The 14,563-nt window shown below is 38.1% G+C and overlaps 1 protein-coding gene across 1 annotated transcript; it reads left to right on the top strand.

The window, feature by feature from the left end:
• The first annotated feature begins 4,913 nt into the window (after positions 1-4,913).
• Positions 4,914-12,631, top strand: LOC119597704 (prefoldin subunit 5-like). The gene is made up of 5 exons (XM_037947310.1): positions 4,914-5,091; positions 7,401-7,484; positions 7,996-8,121; positions 9,723-9,828; positions 12,004-12,631. Exons 1-5 carry the CDS (start codon positions 4,999-5,001, stop codon positions 12,090-12,092), a joined length of 498 nt encoding a protein of 165 aa, XP_037803238.1. The 5' UTR covers positions 4,914-4,998; the 3' UTR covers positions 12,093-12,631.
• Positions 12,632-14,563: the final 1,932 nt, after the last annotated feature.

Below are 14,563 nucleotides of genomic sequence, written 5' to 3'. Positions count from 1 at the left end.
AGCTGCAATAATGATTTTATTATCTATTAGCACTAGTAGTAGTAATAGCAACAGCACAGCAGCAGCAGTAGTGGTAGTAATGGCGATAGTGGTAGTAGTAGTTGTAGCAGCATAGCAGCAGCAGCATAGCAGCAGCATAGCAGCAGGAGCAGCAGCATAGCAGCAGCAGGAGCAGCAGCAGTAGTAGTAGCAGCTGTAATAATAGCTATAGCAGCAGCAACCATTACAGTAATAACAGCTGGGGCAAGTATAGTACAGCACAGCAGCAGCAGTAGCAAGAGCAGAAAAAACTAAAGCAACAATATTCACAATAATGATATTGACGACGACGACGACGAAGATGATGATGATGGTGTTTGTATTGGTGGTGATAATGACGATGATAATTATAATGAAATGGTAAATGATAATAGCAATAATGATTATGCAGTACCTTCATATTTCGAGATTGCCAGAAAGCATTCGACGTTTTTATTTGTAATTCATATATTTTACCTAAAGTTTCATGAGAACACTTGAAAGCTCTGAAACAATGACCCGTTTCTGGCGCAGCAATTTTTGCCGTGCCCTCCACGGAGAAGGCTAAAAATCATACAATAATTATTGTTATAGATTTATTCAGGTATTTCTAAAAGCATCGAACATAACAAATACCTTTCCCCTTCGTCCTTATAGTACCCTTTCAAATATAAGCATTGGGGTAGCTGGCTGCTGTGCTCTTTTTAACGCGAGACGGCATCTTCCCGTCCATGAAAAGCGGAAAAACGGATATCTCCAGCTACTCTTGTCAAGTGAGTACCTGTGGTCAGACCAATCCATCTACTGACTTCCTGGTCTAAGAGCCTAAAGTCATGGGCTACAATACCAGGGTATGTATATTCGTCGCAAGTATTTGCCGACTCAAAATGCATTCAGATACACACACACACACACACACACACACACACACACACACACACACACACACACACACACACACACAACACACACACACACACACACACAAAACAACACAAGAAACATGTCACAAAGGGCAAGGTCGGTGCCCTTGATATTACCCAGAGTTGCTCCACAATAACAGGACAGTATCTCTACCTATTGTATAGTCCATGTAAGTGTTTAAAAAGTAGTGACGCAAGAACACCAAACTTGCCTCAATCCAGAATTCAGAGGAACGAAGTTAGACAGGTCCCTACCACACTTCACAACAATATCAGCATCACTATACAGGCTTACTATTAATCCAATAAACCTTGTTGGAATTACCCCGAGTCTCAGGATCTCCGAGAGCGATTCGCGATGCACCGAATCAAACGGCTTCTTGAGGTCGATGTAGGCCGCAAGAAACCTACGACCGAACTCACAATGGCGCTCTACAATGACTATATTTTGGGCTTGTCAGATGTGAATCTAGTTGCTCCGGTCGCCTCGTTAGGGGATCTCTGATACTTCTCAGAAGTATGTGAACGAGAATCCTATCTTGTATGATGAGCCGCAGTCACATCGATCTATTTCCCTTTATAGAGGGGGATGACCGCCCCCCCCATGGGGCCGGGGGAGTGATATCAGAGAGCCGAATGGCAGCTGAAACAGCATGCAAACCCAGCAAGGTTCACCACTTGCCTTCAGTAGTTCAGCAGGGATGTCGCAAATACCTGCTGCCCTATCGCCCTTAAGCTTGGTGGGCGCCTTCTTAACTTCCTAACAGCCAGTACAGGAGGTTCTTCGCCGATAGATAGATCCGGCAATGGGATTACAACACCTCTCGCGTCCAGGATAACTGTTTGTAGATCAACCCGACATAACTGCTCAAAGTACTCAGCCCTAATCTGAGATGACTCAGCCATTTACTGAGCGAACTGCTGTCGTCTGTAAGGAAGGACTTGAAGTTTGTTTTCTTAGGGCTTAGTACGCAGGACGAAAGCCATTTACTAAGAAATGGCCTTCGACCTTCTCAGCAAGGTTCCTGATATACTGTTCCTTGTCCCCTCTCAACTGTTTCCTACGTGCCAGGGAACGATTTAAGTCCCAAATCACTCATAAGTGAGCCGTACGACACGTATCTGTAGCCACCAGTGTCTTATGCGAGGTGAAATTCTGTCTTGCTTTTGGGTGGCCGCCAGTTGACTCCTGAGCTGTATCAAGCATTTCGTACTTGAAAGTGTTCTACAGTGCTACATGGTCCGTCAAATTACCGAAGGGTGCGAAACCATCAGAGAGCCTTAGCAAATCTCTGGACACAATCGTATAGTTAACAGTGTGTTCCGTGGAGGGCACAATGACGGCGAAGAGCGAAATTCGTCGATAAATCTGAAACGGGCCATGGTGACCTCATTGATCACGAACGGCACTTTATTAGGAATCATCAATGCTAAAGGTTATTTAAAAGAATGACATCGTGCCTCCCACGGCGTACGGTGAAAAATCGATGCGTCTGAGCCAGGGCTTGCACCAACCCACAACTCCTGCCAAAGCTGTGGTACAACATGAACTCTCGAAAATATCTAAACATAGCAGATATTTAAGTACTTTGTTCCCCAAATTATCATACTATAAGAACTCTTAAATGCTGGCTACGTGTAGAGGCGATTTCTTAAACTTGTTTGTTTTATTTTCAGTGAGTTTTGTCAACCTGTGCCACATCTTAGGTCACGCAATTCTCGAAAGTCCAAACAGCTGTTCAAAATCTGAAGGATCGATAAAAGGACAGCTACATTAAATTGCGTATGTGTCTCTTTCATATCACTAGAATGTCCAAGCAAATATACATCAGAATTAGACATATATGTCCTGTGATTGCTAAAAGTTATCATCATGAGGAGAGAGGCCTGAACTGTGACGCACTGCACAGCCATGTTAAAACGAAATATCACCTCGCTCAACACCAGGGTTTTGCATTAAAAGTGGGCGTATACCCACAATTGTCATCGAATAGATTACTAACTTAAAAAAGTAATGCAATCAGTTTCTTGCAAAGTGATCAGTACTTGATAACAATTGTTTGAATGCATTGGATGTGTAAAATCATGTTTAAAAATCTATGCTATGCATTAAGTGTCATTCCCCAATAATCCGATCTTTTACGCTCAATTTAAGATAGCCGAGCAAACCTGACTCCCTTATCCCTCATTTCAACTGCGGGGCATGGGTGCTCTTTTATCATTGGTGTAACATAATCTATGTATTGACAGAATAACAGATAACGTTTTCATTACTCATCCTTATATAGTGATCGGTTTTACGACACGAAATGAATATTTTTTTGAAGGATCAGGACAGGCCTCTCGAAAGACTGTACTTTTGAGCGAATGCCCTACTTAATCTCGCACCTCTAATTTGATCAAACTCTTTGCTGCATGACGATCCCTCTTGCAGCTTACACGCACACCACACACACACACACACACACACACACACACACACACACACACACACACACACACACACACACACACACCATACACACGCTCGCGCGCGATATGTATATATATATATATATATATATATTTATATTTATATATTATTATATATTAACTATTATAATTTTGTGTATGATGTGTATTATATATTATATTATATTATATATATTATATATATTATATGTATTATATCTATAGTATATGTATTATATATATATACTTCTCTTGTACGTAGTTCATGGTCTACGCCGTGTCACGAGCATGATATACTTAAAGGGTTTTCATGTTGTATGCTCTTGGATGATACGTGGTATGGTCCAGTTCCTTTCCACGAGAGTGCCGGTGTACCTTTTAGTAATATTCTCTCTATTATCCGGCTTGGCCAGCACTTACTGGCTGCTTGGCCACCATGGCTAGGTATGCATCAAAGTGAGTTCCTTGCCCAAGGGACAACCGCCGTCGTGACTCGAACCCTCGACGCTATATGTTTATCCAGGAAAATATTTATAATCCATTTTCAATGTCTATCTGTTTCAGACAACTTCTTCAAGTCCCTTGTATATATATAATATAAATATATATATAATATATATATATATATATATATATATAACATATATATATAATATATATATATATATATATATATATATATATATATATATATATATATATATGTGTGTGTGTGTGTGTGTGTGTGTGTGAGTGTGTGTGTGTGTGTGTGTGTGTGTGTGTGTGTGTGTGTGTGTGTGTGTGTGTGTGTGTGTGTGTGTGTGTATGTGTGTGTGTGTGTGTGTGTGTGCGTGTGTGTGTTTGTATGTATATCCTCATATTTGTGTTTCCATCTCCTCTCGTACGTACTTTACATACGAAGATCTACACAAATATCTTTGATACAGGATGCTGCGCGGACCCCATTTTGGAAAGGGGTCTATATATGTATATATATACTTGGAATAGGTATGTCTTCGGAGTCTCAAACGTCCTAAACCAAAATAGCCAAAACGTGAATGCACGCACCCACCTCGTGCCGTTCACTGACTAGGTTCACTTCACTTCATTTCATCCACTAAACTTATTCATCCGTTGAGTTGAATTCGACCATGCATCTCAATGCCGAGAAAAGTACTTCTCTTGTTCTTGGTACATCTGTCCTTTCACAGCATCATTCCTTCATTAATCCGTTAATTCTCCGAAAAGTGGACCAACTCGTCCATCCGTCTACATGTAAATAGTTAAACTCATTTAATTTCAGATAATGATTTCACCAGTTTGATCCTTTTTAAGTTAATTTCTAATCAAATTTCCCATTCATCACATTCGTTCATTCGTTGAAAAGTGGCTCTGCTTTAGGCTCTTCCCCTTGTTCCCTTTATTATAGTTCATCTACGATCAATCAATCCCTTTATGTTAATTTCTAGCCAATATTCCAATTCATCTATTGACTTGTATAGCCTCCTCCGCCAAACAAATCTGCATTCCATTCATCCATTCCCTTCGAAAGCGTCCATTCGCCGAAAGTTGGCTCCGCTCTAGGCTTCTCTCCGAATCCGTGCAGTAAGCGCCGTCACAAACAACCATGGCCTCCAGCAAGGGATCGGGACCTCAGGTGATCGACATCTCTAAGCTGAATTTAGAGCAGCTGACCAACCTCAAGAACCAGCTGGATCAGGTACGTTTGACCGCTGCATCGGCCGAGGTGTAGGGCGAGAGAGAAGTCGTGATAAAGGCGTGTGAGTGAGAAAGAGAAGTAGCGTGAGTCATCGGCTGCAACGTGGGTGTGGGAGGAGGCTTTGGCTTGGCTCTGGGATTTTTGTGTCTAGCGTTCCTGACTTCCACTCGTATGGTGTTTTAAATGAGGCAGACCTCTCTAGGGGAAGTAAATGAATAGATAGATAAATGAATAGATAGATAAGTTGGTAAATATATAAGGAAATGGATAATTATACTTTTATGATTATTTATGTATGTATTTTGAAGGCTATGCCATTATGTAGAGATGTTTATAATATATTTAGTTTTTCAATAAAACAGACAAAAAAGAGTCTAAATTGTGTACAAACATTACATTGGAAATACTGTCAAAACTGGACTACTTATTATTTACTGTCAGTAATTTGTAGTTTTAATCAATTATAGATCAACAACTATTGCCCCCAATAGCTTGGGAGAGCATGTTATATAGCAGGAAAATTGTTTGGATAAAAATATTATAATACACTGGTGATTATGATGTGTAAACAAATACTTACAGTATTCAGGTATAGCCACTTTCAATTAGTATTGTGAACCTATACACCCTACCTTGTCTACAAAATCTTCACTTTGGAATGATTAAACCGAATAGACCTTGTGCAAGGTGGGAAATATATATGAGAGATATATGTGAAAGCCTCTGCTAAAACTGCTGTATCATCCTTACCCATTTTATTTCTTAACTTTGTAACTTACAGATAATCTGTATGTTGACATGACACTTATTTATGAACCTTAAAATGATGTACAATGAATAAATTGCATAATATATAACAATAAGACAATTTTTTAGTATAAGAATGTCTCACTTGTATGATTTGTCCTCTCAACCATCATCATTTCAGTGTGTGTTTTACAGGTATATACAAACAGGGTTGCTTTTACTAAAGAAAATAGAAGTTTGGTATACAAATATGAAATACTATTAAAACTTAAGAACTAGATGTAGACTAATCAACAAAGTCGAATATAAATTATAAAAAGATATATTTATGTCACAATTAGAAGATAAAGGTAGTAATATTTGTTATCCAGAGACTAAGTCCATATGTGCAATGCCTCAGCATAAACTTGTTTTGTACATGCATGGCATCAAATCCTATTTCATTACCCAGAGTCTCCAGGAAAATATGTTAAATGTCTGCACATAGATGGCTCAGAAGTGCTTTGCCACAAAGGAGTCATCAGTAGACCCTGTGACCTGATTTCCTTGAACTCTTAAAGAATTTGTTAGAGTTTTAGGGATACTACTAAAGCCTGTAAAATACATAATTGATTATTGGCTTGAGTTTAAAATTTTTACTTTTTGAAATGCCTATTATGAGTGATTTTGCCCTTAGCCCCCACCCTTAAATCACTGGTCCCTCAAAATCATAGAATACAGGAGAGGAAATAAAGAAAAAAATATTCCATTTCTACTAAAATTTGCAAAGGAATTGTAGACCATGCAGGTGAGGGGAGGGGGTGTTGCAAACCCATTTAATTGGAGGTGTATGAGGCACTGTCCCCAGGATGTCACATAGGAGGATTGGTCCTACTTTTGTGTGATGTTTATGTTATTATAGGGTTATCAGCATTGTTTATTTTAATTTTATCCTTGGCATGCTTCCTACCCTACTAGGCCAGCAAGGCTATTATAATCATTATATATAGGTGGTCAGTGCTGAGTAAAACTACTGGTTAAAGTATACAAAAGGACAGTACTGAAAATCTAAGAGCTGAAGGAATAGAAAACTACATTCACTGATGTTAGAATTAATCTCCAGAATCAAAACAATATGAAAAAATCAATGAAAATGTATAACAGAAAATGCCACACCTCCCATGACTATGTCTAGCCTTACATTGCCTTGCAGCAATCAACTTAAGTGCACAGTAACCCCACGTGAACTGTTTTGGTCATGATAGTGGAACCAGTCATTATTACTTGGTGCTATTTGTTTCCATATACTTTCACAATGTCAAGGAAAAGTTGACTCCTAGTGAAATTGTTAGTTTCATCAATTATACTGAATTTTGTGAAGTACAGTCACCATGTTCCATCTGCACATACCTAAAAGAAGTCAGGGATTTGGGTTTCATTTTTTGGTATTTGTTAACAAGGGTGATACGCCCTTCAGAGAGGAAGTCCCAAAACCTGATTATTTTTATACATTTCCTTTACCCAGTGGTTTTATAATTTTGTGGCTGAAAAGGAATATAATAAGCAAACTTGTTTCTTCACAGGAATTGCAGTTCTTCAATGAATCATTACAGCAGCTGAAGATAGCACAACTAAAATTCAATGAATCTGGAGAATGTGTCGATAAGGTAAAGTATTCAAGTGCATTTGCATAAGAGTTTAGTAAATGCAAGGAAGATATTAGTTTTGCTGTAGAATCTTCTGTTATTAAAAGGCCACTTGTTTCTAATGGAAGTCATTTTTTCAAATCTTTTAATGTTTTAATTACTATAATACAGTTTTTAGATATTTTTTTATATTTATTTTAGATATTGTATTTAGATAAATAGAATTTATTTTATTGAACACACACACACCCAGACATACTCCCTCCCCACATAACCCCCCCACACACATACACACTCACACTCTTACATTCTGTCCCTCACTCACTCACTCACTCATTCACTCAGTCACTCAGTCACTCGCTCATCACACACACTCATTCACTCATCACACACTCATTCACTCACTCATCACACACACACTCACTCACTCATGCATCACATTCACTCACTCACTCATTTGCTCATGTCCCCCCCATTTATTTTTAAAAGAGATTGGATCTGTTTTTCTCCAAACATGGACTTGCTATTTCAGGTCACACCCGGGGTCAAGGGCAAGGAGGTGCTCGTCCCTCTGACCAGCTGTATGTATGTTCCTGGGACAATCGCTGATGCGGAAAAGCTGCTCATTGACATCGGAACGGGATACTATGTGGAACGGGTGAGTGGACTCTTGTGTTTTGTTCTCGGAATGATTTTTCTCTTAAATTTAGTGTCTTGCTTTATTTTCTCAGTCAAAGTAAAATGGAAGCAGATTTAATCAGAAAGATTATGTACCAGAAATAGATGAACAAAGAAAGGGTTTATTTAAATGAAAAGGATCATCTATAAGGGAAAAAAAAAGGTCAACTGGAAGATGGAAGTAACCTATCCAATTGGCAAAACCAGAACCATAACTGGGATTTAGAATTAAGAATAATTTTCATTTGCCAGGTAGATCAAGCTCATTAGCTCATTGGTTCACCAAGAAAAAAGAATGAACAGGAACACAGCTATCAGGTTGAATTCATTGTGTAGCAGTAGTAGTAGTACTAGTACTAGTATTAGTAGTAGTACTAGGATTAGTGTAAATCCTTTGATGATATATTGACAGGAGAGACTAGATGCACAAGGGTCTGCATTGATGCCTATCCATCTTGTACCGTAGTGATTGTGCAACTGACTTCTGTCTAAAATAAACAGCGTTGCCATATATATTCATTACACGGTCCATCAACTTGTATGATACATATATATCATACACACATCTACTATTATTGTTGTTGTTGTTATTATTGTTATTATTATAATAATAATAATAATAATAATAATAATTATAATAATAATAATAATAATAATAATTATTATTATTATTATTATTATTATTATTATTATTATTATTATTATTATTATTATTATTATTATTATTATTATTATTATTATTATTATTATTATTACTACTACTACTACTACTACTACTACTACTACTACTACTACTACTACTACTACTACTACTACTACTACTAAGTTTGTAATAATAATTAACAATAATAACCATAAAGATAAAGAAAACATTCTCAGTTTATGAAGGCTCAGTTGCAAGTTGACCACATCTTTTGAAATAGCATACATTTTTCAGCAGTCATGTTTAGCATGCACAGGTAGAATTCTCAAAATTATCACTGATGATATTAGTTATTGATGGGGTAGCTAATTTATGATCAGAAGTCTCTTCAAACTGTAGGCATCCAAGGTGTGGCAGACTTTGCTTACAAATCTTTTTTGGATGCTAAGTCTGTATTTGCCCACCCAAAGGAGCAAGATACAGGCTAGAATTGGTTGTTCATTTGATTACACTGGCCTCAGGCAGGTGGTCAGAAGAATTTTTGCTTTTATGTGAATGATATCTCTATTTTTATGGTTATCATTGTTGGTTATTATTATAAAGCATCTTATCATTTTAAAGTAGCAGTAGTAATAATAGTAGTAGTAGTAGTAGTAGTAAATGTAGTAATTGTATAAGTAGTTGTAGTAGTATAAATAGCAGTAGTAGTAGAAGTAGTTGTATAAGTAGTAGTAGTAGCATTAGCTGTATCAGAGGTTATTGTTTTAGCCTCACATATGTAACAAATAACTTTTATTTCCTCCTAGTAGTAGTAGTAGTAGTAGTAGTAGTAGATGTAGTAATAGTTTAAGTAGAAGTAATAAAAACAGCAGCAGCAGTTATTTTTTTAGCCTTTCATATTTAACAGTAAAACTACAATGACTACTATTTCCCCTTAGGATGTCCCTGGAGCAAAGGACTATTTCACCAGGAAGGTCAAATTCGTCACAGAGCAGATGGAGAAGATTCAGAAGATTGCCGCAGAAAAGAGCAAATTGAGAGAAGGTTGGTGGAGAGCATTTATTTTACATTTGTAATGGTGGAGCAATTTCAAGTGTCCTTGATGAATGATAGAAATACACTACCATGTCGATATGAATGATAGACCTTACCACTACTCTACAAATGTTTAGTATATTTGATTTTCCTTCCTTAGCCTTCAAATTACAAATAATGTAGGTAAACAATCTGCTGTGGATTTTATTAGGAATATAAAACTAATGAAAGTATAGAATAGTGGTTGTAGACCTGGGAAGCCCAGAACCCAATGGATCCACAAGGTATAACTGGGGGTCTTGTAAGGTAGGCTACTAGGTTACTTGGTTACTTGGACTTGAACTTCATGAGAGATGGGATTTGATTCATCCCTTGTGTTACTACCAACAACTTGTCTGATTTTCCCTTTAAAGACTTCCACAGAGCTCTGAGTTTTGATTCTGATCCATTTTTGGTACACTATTAATCAGTCTTGGCCCATAGATAAGGAAGTTTGATTACACATTTTTCTTAATCAGGAAGTTTTATCCGTTATCCCTGAAAGATAACATGTTCTTCCCTGTCTGAGGGAGTATCTTATTTTGATTTGGTGCCAAATTTTCAATGATCTTCCATACAAATAGTCTTTGTAAAGTGAAAATTTAGTTGTTTTAGTCTTTCCCATTAAGAAAGACCTGTTGTCTAATTTTGGGGATGAAACTCTTTTAAGAATGTTCTAGCAATAATATGTCTTTTGTGAGACTTGGATTCCAAGAAAGCTGCTGCAAAAAATACATAGTTACTCACATCAAGGGTTTGGTAAATAACCTTTTCCACTGGGGGGAAGATCCACTGGGATGTTAATTTATTTGGTTGTCAAGCAAATGACTAAAGGGTCAATTTATATATATATATTTTTTTATGTGATTTTTCATTCTTCTTTAATTATTATTGTAATTGTTATTAATGATATTGTTGTTTTTATTTTTCTGGTTATTATGATTGTTATGATTCTTCTTCTTCACCTTCTTAGTTTTATTCTTATTCTTCTTATTACTTTTTTAATTTCTCAGATTATTGTTGTTAGATTACACTAATGATGTTATTAGTGATAATAGTGATAACATCGATAATGTAAATGATGATAAGGACACAGTGATGATGTTGAATAATAATGATGGAAACATTAATATTATTAGTTGTTATAATGACAACATCAGCCTGTTGGATCCAGGTGCCTTCTGCCTTACACATTAACCAAAGTCCAGGCAATAGGTATCAAAACTCTTTGCATACTCATTTTAATACTATTAGCTCTTTTTCTGTAGATGCATTTTTGCTGTTTTGACATTTTCTAAGGTCTATATTTGTCATTTCCTGAATGATGTTCCTACCAAATTCTGATGAACCTGTATGCATTTGACTCTTGGTAATTAGAAGTTTTTGAATATGTACTTTAATCTGTTGGATCCAAGTACGTCACAACCTGCATACGGACCAAAATCTGGGCGTTAGGCTTACTTGAACAGCAACTCTCCTGGTGGTGTGGTTTGTAGGCCAGGCCCATGGGAACATTCATGTGTGGTATCAAGACTCTTTGCCTCCACTTTGCAATGTTATTATCTCTTAGTCTACATAAACATTATTTGCATTTTTGCTATTTCACGAGGTCTATATCTGTCCATTGTTGTGCTGTATGAAGATGGTAAAAGACTATTTTCCTTGAGAAGACTCCATGTTATCTCTGTGGGTAGTCTTCTCTGTGTAGTAACAAAACACAAAGTGACTTTCTGTTATTTGGACAAAAATATACTTTTGTATATATTTAAATTATATGATTTTCTGTTGCCACTGGTCAGGATCCTGAGCATGGAAACAGTGGCCTCCCTGGAGTTGGCTCTCTTCCAGTTGTGGCTCACAGTTGGTACATTCCACACTCATTTACCAATATAAATAATGCAAGAACCTTCTTAAATGCCCATTGAGTCTTATCTTTCTTCAAAAACTTATGATGAGTCTCTCTCAGCATATTCACGTCATGACATGATGAGCATGTCATCTGTTTAATATTAGTCTTCCTCAATATTGTGTAGATTTCTGAGGATTTAGGATTAATGGCCTATTAATATTTTAGTACCAATCTTCTTCAAAAGAGGTTAATGATGGTGGAAAATGTTTTGACGATGGAACCCTCTTTATTTGCAGTTGTGATGGACATCATGGAGGTGAAGGTAGACCAGCAGCTGGCGGCCATCCAGCAGCAGCAGGCGGCTACGGGAGCAGCAAAGGCGTAACAGAGTCGCCGCTCAGACACACACTATTTGAGGAAATGCTTACTGAAGACTACCCATTAAAATGTTGCATTTTGTTGAGTCACGATATTTTGTACGGCCGTCATGTACGTGTTTTTGTTTTTATTCTTAATGTTTTTGTTTTGTGGTCTAGTCTTGGAGGGCAGAATCACAAAAGTGAACGACTTATGGAGGCGAGCTAGATTTTTTATTTTGTTTGAGATATTACTCTTCTCTGCGTCTAGATGGAATCACCAAAATAATTGTAACAGTTTTTTAATGTTATTATTGTGATTATTATTACTTTTACTGCTAGAATTACTACTGCAATTATTAACAATATTTATTCTAGCAAAAAATATTAGCTTTTACCCAAATTTAGATTATTAATTTTTTTTTTATACTATTGTATATTTGAAATATATTATAGAATGATATTTCTTGTAATAGAATATTTGGAATTCACACTACTGCTTTTCCTGTGGCAAAGTTACCTGCCTTTGTTTAGTCCTTTAAATAAAATCCTACATCAGAATACTCTATGATATGTATTCTGTATCCCCAAATTTGCAAACCATTGTTATTGCCTTGATAAAAGAAGGGTACAAACAGTAGAAGCAAGGATTCTTCGCTTTGACTTAGTCTCCTTTTGCGTGCATGGGTGCGTGCATGCGTGTGTGCATGCGTGTTCCCAACAAAGCAGAATCATAAGAATATATGTAAAAGATATATAAACTGGAACATTTAGAAGAAAAAATGTTTGAGTCAAAAATTTTTTTTTTGACTGCTTAACCCTAAGAATTCATGATCTTGTGGCATGTGCATCCAAAGGTGTTCTGAGACAATTTGCCTGATAATACATCCCCCCTAATCCCTTGCTCATTGGTGTTGTAGGGGGGTTTAGGAGACGGAGACTGGGGCCCAATATAGGGGATCACCCCTACCTTGGAGCTCAGCCCTCGCCTCAACTAATTATTCATGGTCTTTGCCTCTCCCTTTTCCTTTCCTTCTCTTCACCATCCCCTTCTTCCGTCCACTTCCTAAGGTGTGAGAGCTGTGGTGAAAGGCTGAAAGGCTAGCTCTGTTCAGTCATGAACGGCCTCCAGGAGCTATGGGCTTGGTATTCCCTTGGTTAATTGTCTAGCCCTTACCCCTCGTGGCGACCCTGGGGGTAGACTGTTTCCTCTCCCCATTTATCTCAGTGGCACCGTGGCCAGTAATAAGGTGTTTTACCTTTTTGGGGGCATTAAGGCTTGCCTCTTCATCAGCTAGCCTATCTAAATTTAATTTCATTGGTTTCCCAACCCCTGCTTCTCCTTTGACCTCGACTCTGATTGATACTAATACCCCCTCCTCGATGTTTACTGTTAACCGTATCCATTCCTAATTATAAACCCAGGTCATTACTCATCCTTCAGAATACACCGCTTCCTGTCTCCCAACATCCTCCATTCCATCATCTACTGCACAGTCTTCTTCATTGTCTACTCCCACCCCCATTATCACTACTCTTAATCCATATCGTCCTCCTCCCAACAGTAATACCTCTCTCCATACCACCCCATCTTCCTCTTGCCCTCGTCCTTCTACTGCTTCCACCTCTACAAACCTTTTGAGTACCCCTTTTGGCCCAGCCAAGTGGGATCAATTCTTTGTAGTTCCCCCTACAGCCCCATACCCTGACAGTACCTTCGCAGACATTCTGATCATTCATGCTTTGTTACTGTTAAATATGAGTCCCAGGACCTCACTGGAAACCTATTCTTGCCCAACCTCACCCCTCCCTTAACACTTGTACTAGAACTGTTTCTGTCTCTCTGATTGTCCTGTCTATGACAAGGACTGATCAGACTGGGAAAATGTCTTGATCGCATGCCTTGTCAACTATGATGCAGGGGACAGTCCAGTGCTACACTATTCCTCCCAGAGGCTAACATAAGTCCTACACCAGAATTGTCAAGATCAGCTTCCGTAGACATGATCCCCCCCATGAAGTTCATATTGGTGGAGTGTCCTACCCAGTCCAACCATATCGACCTCTTACCCGTCAATGTCAGAAATGTTGGCGTTTTGGCTAACCAGCCAAACTATCGCTCAACAGCCCGCTGCCCTCTATGTGCCCAACCTGCTCATGATCGTTAAATTGCTCTGCTCAGTCACGCATGTGTGCCAGTTGTGGTGGCTCCCAAAATGTATTTTATTGGAGCTGTCCTGCCTACAAGCTCGAATCTGAGGTAGTAGACCTCACTCTACGTGAGGCCAGATAAGAAGCACGCTGACGAGGCTTTCTTTTTCTACCTATTTGAAAACTACTTCGCTCCGCTCTCCTCCCATCGTCTCAAAAAGTCTTAACATCTTCCCCAGTATCTCTTCCCTCCACTCCCTACCTCTCTCCCCCAGTCAAATTCCTTTTCAGGTCTAAATCCATATACTCCAATCTGTACCACTTCCCCGGTGCCTACACCTCCCCCTCC

This window comes from Penaeus monodon, chromosome 39 (genome assembly GCF_015228065.2).
Source record: "Penaeus monodon isolate SGIC_2016 chromosome 39, NSTDA_Pmon_1, whole genome shotgun sequence".
Lineage (NCBI taxonomy): Eukaryota > Metazoa > Arthropoda > Malacostraca > Decapoda > Penaeidae > Penaeus > Penaeus monodon.
The sequence above is the reverse complement of the archived record's forward strand: the minus strand, read 5'-3'. Positions and strand labels throughout refer to the sequence as shown.

What these genes read in the sequence shown, in the direction of transcription:
- LOC119597704 (XM_037947310.1), top strand. Translation starts at nt 4,999, where the DNA reads ATGGCCTCCAGCAAGGGATCGGGACCTCAGGTGATCGACATCTCTAAG. An exon ending in TCAAGAACCAGCTGGATCAG is followed by an intron (nt 5,092 to 7,400) that starts GTACGTTTGACC and finishes GTTTCTTCACAG; the next exon opens with GAATTGCAGTTCTTCAATGA. An exon ending in CGGGATACTATGTGGAACGG is followed by an intron (nt 8,122 to 9,722) that starts GTGAGTGGACTC and finishes ATTTCCCCTTAG; the next exon opens with GATGTCCCTGGAGCAAAGGA.